Consider the following 20545-nt stretch of genomic DNA (forward strand, 5'->3'; position numbering starts at 1 on the left):
TTACAAAACAAATAAAGACACAAACTATGGATGGTAGATATTCATTCACATAAATATTTCAGGACATTTCATTTATTTTAATAAATATAGGATTTAAAAACTGCAAACAAATTTGAGCATTACATAACCAGCTGATAATTATTTACACAAACATTGTGGTGATGTAACTGGTAAAAATCACTCCAGCCTTTCGTATTTATAGCAGTGGTCAGGGCTAGTAACATCTCAGGATTAGGTCTACTCATTATTGCAGAATATTCAATGAATATACATTTATCGTCTAATTGAATATATCGGGTAATGGGATATTTTTAGCTGACATTTTGGGTATCGATATGCCAGAGTCTACTGTACAAATTATTTGTTTAAAAGCACAATCAAGGGACAGAATATCTTCTCTTTGTTAGAAATGAAATTAAATAAAATTTTGCAAAATTTGAAGAAAAATAAATATGACTATCTTTATATCAAGTGCAGAGGGTATCGGGTCCGTTCGCCCTAGTTACATGTTCGCCCGGGGTCCGTTCGCCCTGAATCCAATCGCCCATAGAGTCCGTTCGCCCTGATTTTTATAAAAAAAAATAATATTAATGGTTTAATTTAAAGTTTTGTAATCTTATATAAAATATTAAAAAATATATCTCCAAATTCATGAATAAACATTGAAATTAAAAAAAAAGGTTTTTGTTTTGGAGCATTAATCAGGCTATTTTATTTGTTTTTATTCAGAATTACTTTTAATGACTGTTGATTGTAAATAAACTCATCATAGATACCAAGATTGAAACTTTGTACGCCAGACACACGTTTCGTCTACAAAAGACTCATCAGTGACGCTCGAATCAAAAAAGTTACTAAGGCCAAATAAAGTACGAAGTTGAAGAGCATGGAGGACCCAAAATTCCTAAAAGTTTTGCCAAATACAGCTAAGGTAATATATTTCTGAGGTGGAAAAGCCTTAGTATTCCGAAAATTCAAAGTTTTGTAATTTAGAATGCTGATTAGATATGATTACGATGTCTTTGGTCTCACTGATTGTTGCAGTTATTATTTTTGGTGGATTAATAATGAAATTGTTTTTTTTAAATAAACAAGTCAGCTTGGAATGAGTTAAAACAATGATGTAAGAATTGTAAGACATTAAAGAAAAATTGTTTTCGTCGCTTAATTGGCTTCTTTGATCTCAAGGTGTTGAGTGAGTTGGATCTTGTTATACCTGTTTGGATTGTTACAAGGTTTCAAAAAAGATAAATTCATACAGATAACTTTTTGGTCTCCAGTTCCTGAACACTTCTTCTTCTTCAAAATACTGTCCACATTCAACATGATGAATATTCTTGCAAGAATATTTAATGCAAATCAAAACAAAAATCATTATCTGGTAGCATCAATACAACATAAATCCTCGTCTCACGGGTTTTCGTGCTATTAAGAATGAATTGTGATGTCACAATTTCCATTGAAAAAGCATACATAGTACGAATTCATATGACGTACGAAAACGTATGATCTGACCAAATATTTCGGCGGAATTTTCAACAAACTTTAGAAAATAGAAATCAGGGTGAACGGACTCAGTGCGAACAGGAATTAGGGCGAACGGACCCAGGGCAAACAGGTATTAGGGCGAACAGGTACTAGGGCAAATGAGAATCAGGGTGAACGGACCCGGATTCAGTGCAGAGTATGAAACAGTTAAGATATTACATGTATGTAACTTGTGCTACATATACTGGTTTTAACTTTGAATTAAAAAGAAGTTCTCCCTTTACAACAAATAAAAAATTCTTATGTAAACTACTATTAGGAATTTCTTTAGGAACCTAAATAGTTTAACCTCATTGATGAACAGATTAATGCATTAAGTTTTTAAGGGAATACTCAGATTGCCTTTTTATTTCTTATAACAAAGTCTTTTATGAAGAAGATTAAACTTACACAATTGATAATTAAGCAGGAACAAGTTTGTAAGGATTTATAAGTTCTAATGTTGTTTTGGTTACCCATTGTTTTGTTCTTCTTACAGCAAATGCAGAAGACAGATCCTAATTATGGAGTAGGGATTAACCCCATCAGTAGACTGATTCAGATTCAACAGGCAGAACAGAAAAAGGAACCAGTCTTCACATTAATCACAGAGAGAAGTCTTCTTAGGAGAAGGGAATTTGTTATGCAGGTACTCGTAGAGAGATATTGAAGTAATCGAACATTTGTTGATCCAAGCATTTCAAAATGGCGGGTCCCTCCTTAGTTAAGACATGTCAACTGGATTTGATGGTAACATTTAGCCAATGAAAAAAATTGTTACATAAAAATTCCATTAGAATGATTGAAAGATTGATTTTATGCATCCAGAAGAAAATATAACTTTTTTTTATATTGTTATCACCTATAATGTTTTGACTTGTCAATGGTCAGGTTATGTTAGAAGTTTGGAATGCCTAAAGGTATATATATTTTACCTATATCTAATAAATATGTTTTATTAATAGTCTTTTAATGCAGTAGAGATTTTCTAAGCATTGATAGCATAAGTAATGCATTTATGATGAACATTTAAAATCCATCTAGACCCATGAAAATCACGAAAATTGGTTTCAAAGTAATAATAATGAATCCATTGTTATTGTTGTTTTTTTCTTTAGGTACAAATAGAGGACAAGACCTGTACTGGTGTGGGACCCAATAAAAAGTTAGCCAAGCGACATGCAGCCGAACAGATGCTCACGTTGCTTGGTTACAACAAGCCATCGCCACAACCGACCAAACCTGCCATCAAAACAGCTACAACACCTGAGGTTAGTATACAGAGTATATGGTTAACTTAAGAGGATCTACATGGTAAACCATCAATACAACAACTCCAAAGTAAACAGCTACAACACCTGAGGTTAGTATACAGAGTATAGGGTTATCTTAAGAGGATCTACAAGGTAAACCATCAATACAACAACTCCAAAGTAAACAGCTACAACACCTGAGGTTAGTATACAGATATGGGTTATATAAAGAGGATCTAAAAGGTAAACCATCAATACAACTACTCCAAAGTAAACAGCTACAACACCTGAGGTTAGTATACAGATATGGATTATCTTAAGAGGATCTACAAGGTAAACCATCAATACAACAACTCCAAAGTAAACAGCTACAACACCTGAGGTTAGTATGCAGAGTATAGGGTTATCTTAAGAGGATCTACAAGGTAAACCATCAATACAACAACTCCAAAGTAAACAACTACAACACCTGAGGTTAGTATACAGAGTATATGGTTATCTTAAGAGGATCTAAAAGGTAAACCACCAATACAACAACTCCAAAGTAAACAACTACAACACCTGAGGTTAGTATACAGAGTATATGGTTATCTTAAGAGGATCTACAAGGTTAACCATCAATACAACAACTCCAAAGTAAACAACTACAACACCTGAGGTTAGTATACAGAGTATAGGGTTATCTTAAGAGGATCTACAAGGTAAACCACCAATACAACAACTCCAAAGTAAACAGCTACAACACCTGAGGTTAGTATACAGAGTATATGGTTATCTTAAGAGGATCTACAAGGTAAACCATCAATACAACAACTCCAAAGTAAACAACTACAACACCTGAGGTTAGTATACAGATATGGGTTATATAAAGAGGATCTACAAGGTAAATCACCAATACAACAACTCCAAAGTAAACAGCTACAACACCTGAGGTTAGTATACAGAGTATATGGTTATCTTAAGAGGATCTAAAAGGTAAACCATCAATACAACAACTCCAAAGTAAACAGCTACAACACCTGAGGTTAGTATACAGAGTATATGGTTATCTTAAGAGGATCTAAAAGGTAAACCACCAATACAACAACTCCAAAGTAAACAGCTACAACACCTGAGGTTAGTATACAGAGTATATGGTTATCTTAAGAGGATCTACAAGGTAAACCATCAATACAACAACTCCAAAGTAAACAACTACAACACCTGAGGTTAGTATACAGATATGGGTTATATAAAGAGGATCTACAAGGTAAATCACCAATACAACAACTCCAAAGTAAACAGCTACAACACCTGAGGTTAGTATACAGAGTATATGGTTATCTTAAGAGGATCTAAAAGGTAAACCATCAATACAACAACTCCAAAGTAAACAGCTACAACACCTGAGGTTAGTATACAGAGTATATGGTTATCTTAAGAGGATCTAAAAGGTAAACCACCAATACAACAACTCCAAAGTAAACAGCTACAACACTTGAGGTTGGTATACAGATATGGGTTATATAAAGAGGATCTAAAAGGTAAACCATCAATGCAACAACTCCAAAGTAAACAGCTACAACACCTGAGGTTAGTACACAGAGTATAGGGTTATCTTAAGAGGATCTACAAGGTAAACCATCAATACAACAACTCCAAAGTAAACAGCTACAACACCTGAGGTTAGTATAAAGAGTATAGGGTTATCTTAAGAGGATCTACAAGGTAAACCATCAATACAACAACTCCAAAGTAAACAGCTACAACACCTGAGGTTAGTATACAGAGTATATGGTTATCTTAAGAGGATCTAAAAGGTAAACCATCAATACAACAACTCCAAAGTAAACAGCTACAACACTTGAGGTTAGTATACAGATATGGGTTATATAAAGAGGATCTAAAAGGTAAACCATCAATGCAACAACTCCAAAGTAAACAGCTACAACACCTGAGGTTAGTACACAGAGTATAGGGTTATCTTAAGAGGATCTACAAGGTAAACCATCAATACAACAACTCTAAAGTAAACAGCTACAACACCTGAGGTTAGTATACAGTGTTCTCCCCAGGCCGATATGACGCTGCGGTACCGCAGCGCCTTCATAATATTTTTGAAGATCCCGCAGCGTCTTAATTGGCCGCTGTCCCTTAATACTTGATCCCGCAGCGTGTTAATTTTCACATTTTCATTATAAATGTTGGTTAAAATTGTCAAGTAACTGATCACCGCTGATGGGTCGGTCAGTGTTACGCAATAACTGATAATTAGTTTTACCTGAGCCACGCTTATCTCAGCCTTATCGGACTATGTTATCAGGTAATAGCGTAAGTGATCATCAAGAAGATAGATATTTTTTGAAGAAAATAAAAAATTTTAAAAACTTCAGTGCAGAAATTGAAGAAATAGATCGCAAATACATTGTTTTTACGCATCGTGTGTGTGATCACTTGACCATTTATATAACGAATTTTTTCATTGGTCAAGAAGAAGAATCTATTTAAACACGACCAATGAACGTGTTGAATACACATGATAAATTTGAATACACATTGCTAAAAAATTTACGATGAAAACTATGAATGAAAGTATTATTAGTTGAAAAAATTAAAATAAAGTTTGATTAAAGATAACGAGGAGTGATTTACTTTAATAGAAAATGAAAAAATGTTGCTTGCAAGGTAAATTCGTCTGAAACTGTCATATTTTTAGAAATAAAATGATCATTGAACATCGATCGTGAATCCGTGCGTCGGGAAATATGTGACAATCAAAACGGGTACAGTATCGCCACAGCTTCTGTATAATGTCACTGGTAAATAATTTCAATGGTTTTAACTTAAACGAATTTGTAAAATTTCGTTTATATCTATCTGCCAAAGATAGTATTAAACAATAATACGCACGGAAGCGTAATGTGAAACTACGGAAACTGGTCAGCTGTTCATTTATAAAAAAAAATTGTTTTAAAAAGTTGTATACCAAATATCTTAACCATATTCGATTTTATTAATTCTGAATGAACATGTTCTCTGCAAATAACAAAGGGGTGAATTATAAGTAAAAGGTAGATGATGGAAGTATAGAAGTTTTTTTCAGACCAATGACTTCTAATGAAAAGGGGAATAGTCACCTCCGTCTACACTGTCAGTATAAGCAGATTTCATTGCTTCTCCTAATCCCAACCAAGCTCAAGTTTTAGCAATTGATAAAAGCAAGCACCATGTTTCTGGTTTCAATGACAAGTGGCTGACTGAGTTTTCATGGCTTAGAAATGTTAAAGGGGGTATAAGCAAAAGTTATTGTGAGTGGGGGTTTAATTTTTAACCCTGAAGAGGATAAAGACAAAGTTGAGGAACAGACTGTCCAACAAAATAACACTATCTAAAAACAATATCCCTAGAAGGAGCAGAGAGTAGAGATGAATATTTATATTTTGACTTCTTTAATTGACTGAATATAAATAACTTTTGTGTTTAAAATCAATTTATTTCATATATATATTCTTGTAATTCATTAATACTCTGCATTATTAAACACATAACACAAAGCATTATAATTCATATTGCATGTCATGATTTATGACTTATTGCTTCAGATCACTCTAAAAAAAGAGTAACGCGCCCTTGAATTTTGCGCCTTAAAAAAATCCTGGGGAGAACACTGGTATACAGAGTATATGGTTATCTTAAGAGGATCTACAAGGTAAACCATCAATACAACAACTCCAAAGTAAACAACTACAACACCTGAGGTTAGTATACAGAGTATATGGTTATCTTAAGAGGATCTAAAAGGTAAACCATCAATACAACAACTCCAACTTAAGTTATTTATTATACAGGATTGGGACTGGCCTGAAAGATATGGCCTTACACATCTTAAAACTATCATACCATAATTTATTTATAAAGAGAGTATTTTGTAGGGCTACAATCTTATTAGACTGATGGAAACGCTAGAAGTTTTTATTCTATAGCTTAAACTAGTTTTTCATTGTTTTTAAAATTTACATATTCTTAATTTCCCCTCTAATTCTAAATCATCATTACTTGCCATAAATAATAATTGATATGGCATCGACTTATAAGTTTGAATATCTCTTTAGTATTCTTAGCCTCTATTTTGATACAGTTTTTATGGCCCACCTACGATAGTAGAGGGGCATTATGTTTTTCGGTCTGTGCGTCCGTCTGTCCATCCATCTGTTCGTCCATCTGTCCCGTTTCAGGTTAAAGTTTTTGGTCAAGGTACTTTTTGATGAAGTTGAAGACCAATCAACTTGAAACTTAGTACACATGTTCCGTATGATATGATCTTTCTAATTTTAATGCCAAATTAGAGTTTTGACCCCAATTTCATGGTCCACTGAACATAGAATATGATAGTGCGAGTTGGACATCCATGTACTATGGACACATTCTTGTTTTTTAGTCCCCTATCGACAAAGTCGAAGGGGATTTTAGGTTTGCACTCCGTCTGTCTTTCCGTCTGTCTCTCCATCTGTCAGTCCGGCAAATCAGTTTTCCAGACTTTTTTTCTTCGTGCTTGAAGATATTGATTTGATATTTGGTTTATTGTTTTATCATGACAAGTTACAGGTCAAGTTCAATTTTCACGATTTTAGCTTTTCTCTTTTTTCAGTTAAAGCCCTTTCCCTAGAATTAAATTTTTGATGAAATACTTATTAATTAGTAGATTTTTGTTCAAAGGGAAATAACTAATTTTTTAAAAATGACATTTTGGATTTTTTTCCTTTTCTTTGGTAAATTGTTTGAAGAATTTAGTGGTAGGTTTGTTTGTCATTCTTAAAGATATTGATTTGATAATTAGTATATAGTTTTATCATGACTAGTTACAGATCAAGTTGGAAATTTGTTCCGGTATGATGATTTTGTGCAGAGTTATGGTCTTTGGACATAGAAAATTCACTTAAATAATCAGTTTTCAACAGTTTTTTTCATGCTTGAATATTTTGACTTGATATTTTTATGCAGTTTACTACATGACAAGTTATAGATCAAGTTAGAATTTTGTTCCAATACAATGAATTTTTAACCGGTAGGGGACTGACTATGTATTGCCATGCAATACTCACAGAATGCTTGTTATTTTTCATTTTTTCTATTACAGCAAACAACAGGATCAGCAGAAAAGAAAGTTACCTTCCAAGAAAAGCCAGAGCCTGCCACTCCAGGTAAGACTACAATAAGAAAGTGAATGAGATTTAAAACAGAACATGTAAAACAGAACATGTGTACATGTAAAACAGAACATGTGTACATGTAAAATAACAGAACATGTGTACATGTAAAACAGAACATGTGTACATGTAAAATAACAGAACATGTGTACATGTAAAACAGAACATGTGTACATGTAAAATAACAGAACATGTGTACATGTAAAATAACAGAATGTGTACATGTAAAACAGAACATGTGTACATGTAAAATAACAGAACATGTGTACTTGTAAAATAACAGAACATGTGTACATGTAAAATAACAGAACATGTGTACATGTAAAATAACAGAACATGTGTACGTGTAAAATATGAGAACCTGTGTACTGTGGATTTATTTATTATCGTGGGTACCAATTTTCGTGAATTGGGGATTTAAGGTTCACCTATATCCACAAAATCGTATGAAGGATGTTTTGTAAACAACCAATAACCATCATAGTTTAATGTCTGTTGTACTTATTATCTGCAAGTTGTCTAGGTGTATTTTTTATTTGGTTGGGAATTACCCTCAGTTTGAATAAGTTTTTTTTTTTTCCAATTCTGAAGAACAAAAGATCTGGAGATTTTATCAAAATACTGTTTAAAGGGAAGTAATCCTGATAATATTGAATGATTGTCTCCCCTATTAACATTTTCTCTTTGACTATTCATTATGCTATAATACTGTATTTTTAACCGGATTTTCAAAGGAAATATTGGTTATTGCTTTGGGGTTGTACGGCGGGAGGGTGACTGCCAAACAGTGTCTCTTCAATAACATGAAAACGCTGTGATGATTTTTTTTCATATTTAGATATGTTGTTTCCTGTGACTAAATGAAGGTCAAGTTCAATTTTCACGATTTTAGTATTTCTCCTTTTTGAGTTATTGCCATTGGTATTTTATTGATTATTTTATTTTCATAGGAAAAAAATCAATGTATGAAATTTTACTACCAATGGGTCCATGATTGCCAAATAAAGAATTTGTCTTTCTATTCTAGTAAAGTCTAAAGTGAGACAGGCATCAGTTTCTAAGTACTTTCTTTTAGTTTATTTATGAACAAATAGTTGAGCATAAATTGTTAGTTCTAAAACATTAAAGGTTTAACTACAACCAATCAGAAATCTACATGTAATTAAGGATTTTGAAACTCTATTATGAAAGTGTTTGTTTCAAGATAAACTTATATTTATATTAACAGCGCAGGTCCAGGAGAAATAGCTAATAGGAAAAGTGGATGACAATTAATGCCAGGACTATTGCTACTTAGAGATTCTAATTCTTTTGTTATGCCCCCGCCCTAGCGGAGGGGGAATTAAGTTTTACCATTGTCCGTCCATCCGTACGTCCCAAAGTTGGTTTCCCTTCTCTTAATTTAGTTTGCCTCAACCAATGTTATGAAACTTACAAAATACAGATCAAGTTTGAATTTTGGTGGTGTCACTTTAACCGTTCTAGAGTTATGTCCCTTTATAATTGGAAAAATGTTTTGTTTCCGTTCTCTAACTTAAGTTAGCCTCAACCAAATGTTATGAAACTTATACACAATGCTTATTACCACAAAATACAGATCAAGTTTGAATTTTGATGGTATCACTTTTACTGTTCTAGAGTTATGCCCCTTTACAAATGGAAAAATTGCTGAATTATTCGTTTCTGTTCTCTAACTTAAGTTTGCTTCAACCAAATGTTATGAAACTTATACACAATACTTATTACCACAAAACTCAGATCAAGTACAAATTTGGGTAGTGTCACTTTTACCGTTTTTCAGTTATGTCCCATTATAACTTTATATGATATGCAAGCGAGGGCATCATCTGTGTCCCATGGACACATTCCCCATTTATTTTACAGTAAGCAGTGCTGGTCCAGGAGAAAAAAGCTAACGGTAAAAGAGGATGACAGTTAATGCCAGGACTATTACTAATGAGAGATTCTGATTAAACTTTTGTTTTACAGTAAGCAGCACTGGTCCAGGAGAAATAGCTAACGGTAAAAGTGGACGACAGTTAATGCCAGGACTTTTGCTACTGAGAGATTCTAATTATACGTCCGGAACTCAAAATATGTATCAAGGTATTTATAAATTTTCACAATTTTATACTATAGGGGGATTGCACTTATATTGAGGAACATTGTCCCTAACAATTTATCATATTGCAAGGAGAAAGTATAGAATGCAATGTTTTCATCTCGTCTGAAATGCTCTACATTTAAGATAACTGTATAAAGGAAAACTAGATATAATATTGCACTTTAATTTTTGCATAGAAATCTACATGAATATTATAGTATAAATATAAGGAGATGAGGTATGATTGCCAATGAGACAACTATACACCAGAGTTCATATGAAGTGGGTGTAAGCAATTATAGGCAACCATACAGCCTTCAACAATGAGAAAAAACCATACCTTATAGTCCCCTATAAAAGGCCTCAGCATACAAAATATGGAACAATTCAATTGAGAAAACTATCAGCCTAATTTATATCAAAACAATTTACGAAAAAACAAGTATGACAGACATGAACCAATGACAACCACTGAACTACAGGCTCCTGACTATTGTTACAGACATGAACCAATGACAACCACTGAACTACAGGCTCCTGACTATTGTTACAGACATGAACCAATGACAACCACTGAACTACAGGCTCCTGACTATTGTTACAGACATGAACCAATGGCAACCACTGAACTACAAGCTCCTGACTATTGTTACAGACATGAACCAATGACAACCACTGAACTACAAGCTCCTGACTATTGTTACAGACATGAACCAATGACAACCACTGAACTACAGGCTCCTGACTATTGTTGCAGACATGAACCAATGACAACCACTGAACTACAGGCTCCTGACTATTGTTACAGACATGAACCAATGACAACCACTGAACTACAGGCTCCTGACTATTGTTACAGACATGAACCAATGACAACCACTGAACTACAGGCTCCTGACTATTGTTACAGACATGAACCAATGACAACCACTGAACTACAGGCTCCTGACTATTGTTACAGACATGAACCAATGACAATCACTGAACTACAGCTCCTGACTATTGTTACAGACATGAACCAATGACAACCACTGAACTACAAGCTCCTGACTATTGTTACAGACATGAACCAATGACAATCACTGAACTACAGGCTCCTGACTATTGTTACAGACATGAACCAATGACAACCACTGAATTACAGGCTCTTGACTATTGTTACAACCACTGAACTACAGGCTCCTGACTATTGTTACAACCACTGAACTATAGGCTCTTGACTATTGTTACAACCACTGAACTACAGGCTCCTGACTATTGTTACAGATTAAATGATTGATTAGTTGTTTCTCAACACCACCTGAATTCAGGGGTCGACTTAAGCACTGGCCCGCTGGCCCAAGGCCAGTGGAATTTCAATAGGGTCAGTTGAACATAAAGACTACTGGCCCCATTGGCCATTACATTTGACTATATTTTCACTTAGATAGTATTATTAGGGCAAATTTTATTTGAATTGGGCCAGTAAATTTACGCTCTTACTGGCCATATTGGCCATACTTTTAAATTTTGTTAAGAATTTATAGTGGATATATCTAAACAAGATAAGTGGGAATACAATGCCTCACAGGATACATCTTTAGAAACTATCCCAAGGTCAAAGTCTTGCTTCAGGAGAAGTCCCACAAGAAATACACAAGTACAGGCATAGATTATTTCAGATTTTTTTTCAGTCTAAACATAAAATGTCAAGTTTTACTGTTTATTTGGAAAAATCATAAAGGGAACTTTCAATTATAATTAATTTGTAATTATTGTATTAGTAAAAAAAAAATAATAAAAAGAAAGTTTAAAAAGAGTGACCTGCAATATTTTACCATGTGAGTTTTCCTTTGTAGCTCAACCACCAATGACAGAACCTTTAGTATTTGGTGCAGGACACATGAGACCAGAATTACAACTGAGAGATATTGCTACTAAAAGTAAACTAGAAATTAAATTTGATGAATTTGCAGGCAAGGTAGGTATACAGCTTTTACCTCTTGTTAAAAGAAAATCAAATTTGATGAATTCGCAGGCAAGGTAGATATACAGCTTTCACCTCTTGTTAAAAGAAAATCAAATTTGATGAATTTGCAGGCAAGGTAGATATACAGCTTTCACCTCTTGTTAAAAGAAAATCAAATTTGATGAATTCGCAGGCAAGTTAGATATACAGCTTTCACCTCTTGTTAAAAGAAAATCAAATTTGATGAATTCGCAGGCAAGGTAGATATACAGCTTCCACCTCTTGTTAAAAGAAAATCAAATTTGATGAATTTGCAGGCAAGGTAGATATACAGCTTTCACCTCTTGTTAAAAGAAAATCAAATTTGATGAATTTGCAGGCAAGGTAGATATACAGCTTTCACCTCTTGTTAAAAGAAAATCAAATTTGATGAATTCGCAGGCCAGGTAGAAATACAGCTTTCACCTCTTGTTAAAAGAAAATCAAATTTGATGAATTCGCAGGCAAGGTAGATATACAGCTTTCACCTCTTGTTAAAAGAAAATCAAATTTGATGAATTTGCAGGCAAGGTAGATATACAGCTTTCACCTCTTGTTAAAAGAAAATCAAATTTGATGAATTTGCAGGCAAGGTAGATATACAGCTTTCACCTCTTGTTAAAAGAAAATCAAATTTGATGAATTTGCAGGCAAGGTAGATATACAGCTTTCACCTCTTGTTAAAAGAAAATCAAATTTGATGAATTTGCAGGCAAGGTAGATATACAGCTTTCACCTCTTGTTAAAAGAAAATCAAATTTGATGAATTCGCAGGCAAGGTAGATATACAGCTTTCACCTCTTGTTAAAAGAAAATCAAATTTGATGAATTCGCAGGCAAGGTAGATATACAGCTTTCACCTCTTGTTAAAAGAAAATCAAATTTGATGAATTTGCAGGCAAGGTAGATATACAGCTTTCACCTCTTGTTAAAGAAAATCAAATTTGATGAATTCGCAGGCAAGGTAGATATACAGCTTTCACCTCTTGTTAAAAGAAAATCAAATTTGATGAATTCGCAGGCAAGGTAGATATACAGCTTTCACCTCTTGTTAAAAGAAAATCAAATTTGATGAACTTGCAGGCAAGGTAGATATACAGCTTTCACCTCTTGTTAAAAGGAAATCAAATTTGATGAATTTGCAGGCAAGGTAGGTATACAGCTTTCACCTCTTGTTGTTAAAGAATGAATTCACAGGCAAGGTAGATATACAGCTTTCACCTCTTGTTAAAAGGAAATCAAATTTGATGAATTTGCAGGCAAGGTAGGTATACAGCTTTCACCTCTTGTTGTTAAAGAATGAATTCACAGGCAAGGTAGGTATACAGCTTTCACCTCTTGTTGTTAAAGAGATGTTAGATGATACACACTGCAAACTAGCTCATAGTTACTATAGATACAATAAACACAACATGCAGAAGACAAAAACATTAAAGATACAATTATTGTCATGATTATTTTCATTAATATGGTGTAATAAGTCATGATCATGATAAATGCAATAAATGTTATAAAATTGAGAATGGAAATGGGGAATTATGTCAAAGAGACAACAACCCGACCAAAGAGCAGACAACAGCTGAAGGCCACCAATGGGTCTTCAATATATTAATTTAATACTCGTTTTTCCAGAACACAGAGATTTTATGTCGAGTGACTTTGCTTACAAATCCTCATCAGATGTTCCACGGTACAGGCCCAAACTCAGATTATGCTAAAGATGCTGCAGCATTGGAGGCTCTCAAATTCTTGGCTGAGCTTGGCAGGGAAGAAATAAAAATGACAGGAGACGGGTAAGACATACAGTCAAAAGTAATTATATTTTCAATGTTTGTACATCTAAATTATGTCTGTGTTTGAATGATGTTATAATTGATATATTATACTGCTACTTAAAATTTATATACTGTAAATTCAGAAATTATTGCAAGGTTTTTATCAATAAAAATAATACTACTCGCAATAATAAGAACTTTATATGATATCTGGTACATATAACTGTATGTAGCTTTTCCTAAAATAGCAATAATTAAACTCACATTTTTGTTCATTCTTTAAAAATTGCAGAAAAAATCTGAATTTACAGTTACCATTGTAACAAAATAGCCGCGATAGTTTTTTACCCATTGGTCAGTCAGCTTGGTTTCCTAATGATAAATCAAATACTTTATATCATATTACAACCTTACTTGGTAATATGTTACATATAATGAGAGGAAGATTCCTAGTAATTTTTGTGGTAACTACCTCAAAGGTCAAGGTCAGCTACTAAAAAAAGACTGAAATTAGTCATGGAAAGGAATTTCTGGATTTATCTATCTTAAAACCTTACATTTGATATGAAACAAACTTAAATACATAGTCAGATATGATGAGTTGCAGATTCCTATTCATATTTATTAACACACTGTCTCCTAGGTCAAGGTCATAGATACAAATAATAGACTGAAATAATTGATTCCAGATAATGACTCCAGAACCTTACATGAATACATGGTCACATAATGAGAAGAGAATCCCTACTGATTTTGAGATTGCTTGCAAAGTCAAGGTCATGACTACAAGAAATAAACTGAAATTATTGAGAAATGGGGTTTCCAGTTTATCACAACAAACCTTACAGCAATTGGAACTTAACTCACATATTTGGTCAGAATTTGCCAATAGAACAAAATCAAGTATTTATACCCCCCTTATCTCAATAATCCAGAATAATTGAAAGTGTAAATGTGTGATGAATTTTTATTTGTGAAAATATTCTGCCTAACAGTTCACCGTTTGTATATAACATGAGTTTTATATTTCAGCCCACATATGAAGACCAGTGATCAACTTACCAACTCAACACTCGGTGGTGCCCCTGGTCGGGTTGGCCCGATGTAGACACATTGATGACCTTTGACCTACCCAATTTGAAGAATAACAATGCTAATTTTAATCTTCACAATTTGTTCAAGATTGATGTTTTACTGCTTTATTATAGACTTTGAAAAATGACTGCAAATTATGATTGTTGATTTACTGGTAACTGTTAGTGGAATTTTACATGTTGGAACCAGTTGTTGCATAAGAGAGCATTTTCCTTTTTTTTTCTCTTTGTAAATTTTTATCATACCATTTACAGCCCTAGCATTTATGTGCAAAAACTGGTCCCTAACGTTCTCTATTTTCTACTGTTTTAAGTCAATGGAGATAACTCTTTACATCAGTCATGTGTTTGTAGTAGGCAGTTTCGACAATGGTATTTTAAGCATTTGTGTGATACAGAATAAGAATAATCTGTGTTACATAGAAGCTTAAAATATATGTATGATAATAGATGCTACAAACTTAAAAGAGATTTTAAAGAGTTGTGCCCCTTATAAACCTAGGTCTACCTTCTTAGATATTAATTTAATTTGTTGACAAAGATGGCCAACATTATGATCAATAGTTCTCCCTGTCGTTAATGAGTTTAGATTTTTTAACGATCTCAGATTACAGGGAAGGTATTTATTGGTTTAGATCTTAATAAATTGAACAGAAAATCAAATATTTTGGGTAACTCTTGAAATTGTTGTGATGAATATTTTCTTCAAAGTTTGGGTGGGAACTCTGTAATGAATACATGTGAAGACAACAATGTTTTATGTAACTAGGCAACAAGTCCAATAACTCTTGTAGTTTAAATGTCCTTCTATGGGTTGTTATAAATTGAAAATATTTTGGAAATTGTAATTTTTATTCGGAAAGGTCTTTCTTGATGAAGTCCATTTTTATTAGAAGTGGATTTTTTTTGGGAAGTTCATTTCATTAAAAATATGTTTCTGAAATTTAAGGAATACACTTTTGATTCTTTGTAGAATGTAAATGTACAAATTCATGTATAATATAGGAAAATATTGTTATAGTTAAAACACACTGATTTATTTTGTTTGCAATATATTCGATGTGTTTGTCAACAGGTATTAAATAGAAAAGGGAACATGAAATAACATGTGTATATATGGACTTTCTCAAAACTGTATTCCAGCCGTAAAAGGGCTTTAGTACTCCTTTTGTAAGTCATTTTAGAAAGTGAACTGTGAATAGTTATGGGAAGTTAAAAAAAAAACCAAGCACTTTGAAATTTTTTTTTTGTAACTTTCATGTGTTCATTGGATAAAGACGAACTATAAATTAATGAACTCTTAAAAAAGAAAATATAATTTTACAGAAAAAGTCAAAATGAATGCAGCAAAAAGTATAAAATGTAGAGAAAAGAATTTTTATATTGTAACATTTAATGAATTGAAGGATGAATTTGTAACATATTCCAGAAAGTTTTTTGTATTTTTTGCTCTTGACTATAGCATTCTTAGTACATTTGTATCAAAATAATAAGTATTCATGTCTTTGTGATTTTTTTTCTTTACATCAACTTTGAAATGTTGTCTTCATGTATAATCATAATATATCTTTTTAGTATAAACTGTATGGCATATAGGAGACGTCTTCAAATTAACAATTATGGCTGTTCTATACAAACACACATGGGACCCAGGGAAGGCACTTCAAAATCATACATGGGACCCAGGGAAGGCACTTTAAAATCTTTAACTATGGATGAGCTTTTTTGTACAGTGAAAGTGTAGAACAAATTCTAAATTTTTCCTCTATATATGGTTACTCCATTTTCAAAGTGCCTTCTCTAGGTAACATGTTTGTTTTGATAGAACTGCCCTTACAGTTTTTTGCTGAGGTGACATTTTCAAATCAGCAAAAACCAAAATTATGGCATCGTGTCATTACAATCATAAATTGAAATTTAACTTTTTTTTTAGAATTGTAAAATATTTGTGAAGATGCAAGTTATTCCACTTTTATATTTGAATATTCCTAGTAACATAACACCTAAGGGAGTTAACACTTTATCTCTAGTTTAAAAATCCTGAATATTTTACTGTTCAAAAATGTTAATTATTGACCTGATTGTTTTATAATTTGAAGAATGTCTCCATGGAAATTGTCAGTTATTTTGTTGCATTTTTCTGAGGAAATCCAACCATGTCAAAATTACAATTAATTTATTAGTCAAATGATCTCTTGGAATAAGTTTGTATGAATTAACTTTATATTGGAATGTTTTATACACTTGAAAATTACCAAAAGCATTAGTGACTTACAGCACCTTCTTACACATATTCCTATTTATAGAAATCATGTGATCTTTGGTATTTCCTTGTCACATGACCACTATTCCTATTTTAAGAAATCATGTGATGTTAGGTATTTCCTTGTCACATGACCACTATTCCTATTTTAAGAAATCATTTGATCTTAGGTATTTCCTTGTCACATGACCACAATTCCTATTTTAAGAAATCATGTGATCTTAGGTATTTCCTTATCACATGACCACTTGTTGATGTATGTTAGTTATCATTGTGCTAATTTAAATCATTTGAGAAGGAAATAATCATACATTACAAACCAACTTATTCACCAGTTCTTGTTCCTGTTTAAGTAAAGATTGTATGACATACAAGTGGCCGTCAATTATATAGTTTGTTAAAGAGTTACCACCCTTGTCAATCATACGATATTTATTTTAAACAGGGGCAAGTCACATGACTTCTGCACGTACGCGTGTATTGATATGTTAAATTACGGCTGTGAAAAATTTTGACGTCAAATTATATTCTTTTGTTGAAAAGTTGGTTTGTTAATTGGATAGATTGGGGGTAGGGGAAACGTGGTTTGATTTTCTCATTAAGTGGGTTTTTGTATTGTAACTTTATTATTTGTATTTCTTAAACTTGCGAGGAAGAACCCACTGCTAATAATCTTATTTGTGAAAATGAAAAAAAATTATAAAAAAAACATAAAAAAGTGAAAGTTGTGTTGAGTTTTATATGTAAGATTGAAACAGACAAGCCTATTAAAAAAACAAGTGCAGATTTGACAAGTTGATATAACAAATATCTTGATAAGAGCATTGGTTGTCTACATGTTTTGAAATGGTGTTGATGAGGGCATTCATTGTCTAAATATTTAGTTTTGTATATGAATATTAGGTACATGTCAATCAGACTGCAATCCAATGAAACACTTCTATATTTTACAATGATTTAGACCGGGAATTATACCTGTATTCATAAGTTTTATTTGCCAGCTCAATTTTTTATTTTCCCCTCGCAAAAGCAAAAGTCACAGAATACAAGACATAGGAATTACAATCTGGAGGCAGCATAAACAATTTGTATTTAGCTTTATATTTCAGAGGGTAGGAGACCATGGGCCAGTATCATGAAAACCTATCTTAAGTTTCATTTAAGAGAAAACTTACGAACACTTTACGAGAACGTTACGATAGCGCTAAGAGCGTATCTCCAATCCCCTTATTTATTACTCTTAACAATTTTACGGCTGTCTTAGCATACACTTACGACTGTGAGTTAAGATAGCTCTCTTATCGACTTTCCGAAGGTAATGCCTTTGATTTTTGAAGAGAATATTAGAATTCGTGGCAACATCGATAGTAAAAGTCATCTGTGTGTTTAATAGATCGCCTGAAAAACATACTTTAATTAAGTACTTGATTTTTATAGTTTATTCTTATATTGAACTGTTATACCACTGTCCAAAGTTCGAAGAGGGTTAGCGCCTTCAAACATGTTGAAGGCCGTACTTTGACCTATAAAGGTTTAATTTTATAAATTGTGACTTGGATGGAGAGTTGTCTCATTGGCACTCATACCTCATCTTCTTATATCTATTAACCCCATCACATTCTATATGTACCTATCCCAAGCCTGTAATTAAGTGGTTGTCTCATATGGTTGTCGTTGGTTCATGTCTGTCATATGTGTTTTTCGTAAATTGCTGTTGTAAATTAGGCCGTTTATAGGTTACTCAATTGAATTGTTTCACATTTTTCATGTCGGGGCCTTTTATATTATTGTTATACACATATGTACTTTCACGATACTACAATCTGTTGATACCTATATTTTGGCATTGCACAAGGTCATGTTTTTCTCTGACTGTTAATGACGTTTTTTACACTAAATCCATTGGATGTTGGGTGTGTAGTGATTGATAACCTGGAATCCTGATGAAATATTTTCGATTTTAAGTCTTAGATACATGATACATGCCTTTGAACTAGCTGTTAGTAGCTGTGGGTACTCTTAGATCTGTACTTTGTGTCTTTTTTGTTGTTATGGATGTATAAATACTCTGCCACTTCCGCTTTGTTTTTTGTTAGATGTTTTTTTCTGCTTTGTATCGATCTGATGAGTTAAGCCCTTTCCAACTGATTTTTATACGACCGCAAAAATTGAAAATTTTTTGGTCGTATATTGGTATGACGTTGGCGTCGTCGTCGGCGGCGTTGTCCGGCGTCGTCCGAAGACACATTGGTTTTCTCACTCTAACTTTAGTTTAAGTTAATGAATCTCCATGAAATTTTACCATAAGGTTCAATACCACGAAAGGAAGGTTGGGATTGATTTTGGGGGTTAGGGTACCAACAGTTAAGGAATTAGGGGCCAAAAAGGGGCCAAAAATAAGCACTTTTGTAACTTCCAGACAATAACTTGTGTGTAAGTGTATGGATCTCTCTGACATTGTACCACAAGATTCCATATCACTAAGGGAAGGCTGTAATTGATTTTGGGGGTAATTGCCTCAAAATTTTAGGAATTGGGGGCCAAAAAAGGGGCAAAAAACAAGCATTTTTCTAGTTTCATGACAATAACTTGTGTGTAAGTGTTTGGATATTTCTGAAATTGTACTACAAGGTTCCATATCACAAAGGGAAAGCTGGGTTTGAGTTTGGGGGTAATTGCCCTAAACATTTAGGAATTAGGGGCCAAAAAGGGGCCAAAAAACACATTTTTCTAGTTTCCAGACAATAACTTGTGTTCAAGTGTATGGATCTCTCTGAAATTGTACTGCAAGGTACCATACCACAAAGGGAAGGCTGGGATTGAGTTTGGGGGTGATGAATCATAAGGGGGTTCAAAAAATTTGGGGCGGGGGATTTTTTTTTTTTCCTTTTTTTTTTCTTTTTTTCCTTTTTTTTTCTTTTAAAATTTTCCATTTTAAGTTGGTTATTTCTGATTTATATTTAAAAGCAAATAATAATGATATGGTAGGAGATACACACCAAACAGGATGTGTGAATTATTATATAATAAGTATTGTGCAATAGCAAGAAATTTTCAATTGCACAGTATTGCACAATAGCAAGAAATCTTCAATTGCACAGTATTGCGCAATAGCAAGAAATCTTCAATTGCACAGTATTGCGCAATAGCAAGAAATATCCAATAGCACAATATTGCCCAATAGCAAGAAATTGTCAATTGTACAGTATTGCGCAATAGCAAGAAATCTTCAATTGCACAGTATTGCGCAATAGCAAGAAATATCCAATAGCACAATATTGCGCAATAGCAAGAAATTGTCAATTGTACAGTATTGCACAATAGCAAGAAATATTTAATTGCACAGTATTGTGCAA

General features: G+C 33.1%; 1 protein-coding gene across 17 annotated transcripts in view; it reads left to right on the plus strand.

Annotated features, from left to right (window-relative positions):
• The window catches only part of LOC127731843 (double-stranded RNA-binding protein Staufen homolog), a 37447-nt gene extending 19534 nt beyond the window's left edge, over positions 1–17913 (plus strand). For 16 of the 17 annotated variants that reach the window (XM_052240692.1, XM_052240694.1, XM_052240693.1 and 13 more), the window contains 7 exons: positions 2027–2176; positions 2646–2798; positions 7897–7960; positions 9956–10072; positions 11909–12030; positions 13690–13850; positions 14865–17913. In XM_052240692.1, the coding sequence (XP_052096652.1) occupies positions 2027–2176; positions 2646–2798; positions 7897–7960; positions 9956–10072; positions 11909–12030; positions 13690–13850; positions 14865–14940 (843 nt within the window). In that variant the 3' untranslated portion in view covers positions 14941–17913. Of the gene's footprint in view, positions 1–2026; positions 2177–2645; positions 2799–7896; positions 7961–9955; positions 10073–11908; positions 12031–13689; positions 13870–14864 lie in introns of all 17 variants that reach the window. The other variant, XM_052240698.1, reaches the window with a different exon arrangement.
• The last annotated feature ends 2632 nt before the right edge of the window (positions 17914–20545 follow it).

This window comes from Mytilus californianus, unplaced genomic scaffold (assembly GCF_021869535.1).
Source record: "Mytilus californianus isolate M0D057914Y unplaced genomic scaffold, xbMytCali1.0.p SCAF_21, whole genome shotgun sequence".
Taxonomy (NCBI): domain Eukaryota; kingdom Metazoa; phylum Mollusca; class Bivalvia; order Mytilida; family Mytilidae; genus Mytilus; species Mytilus californianus.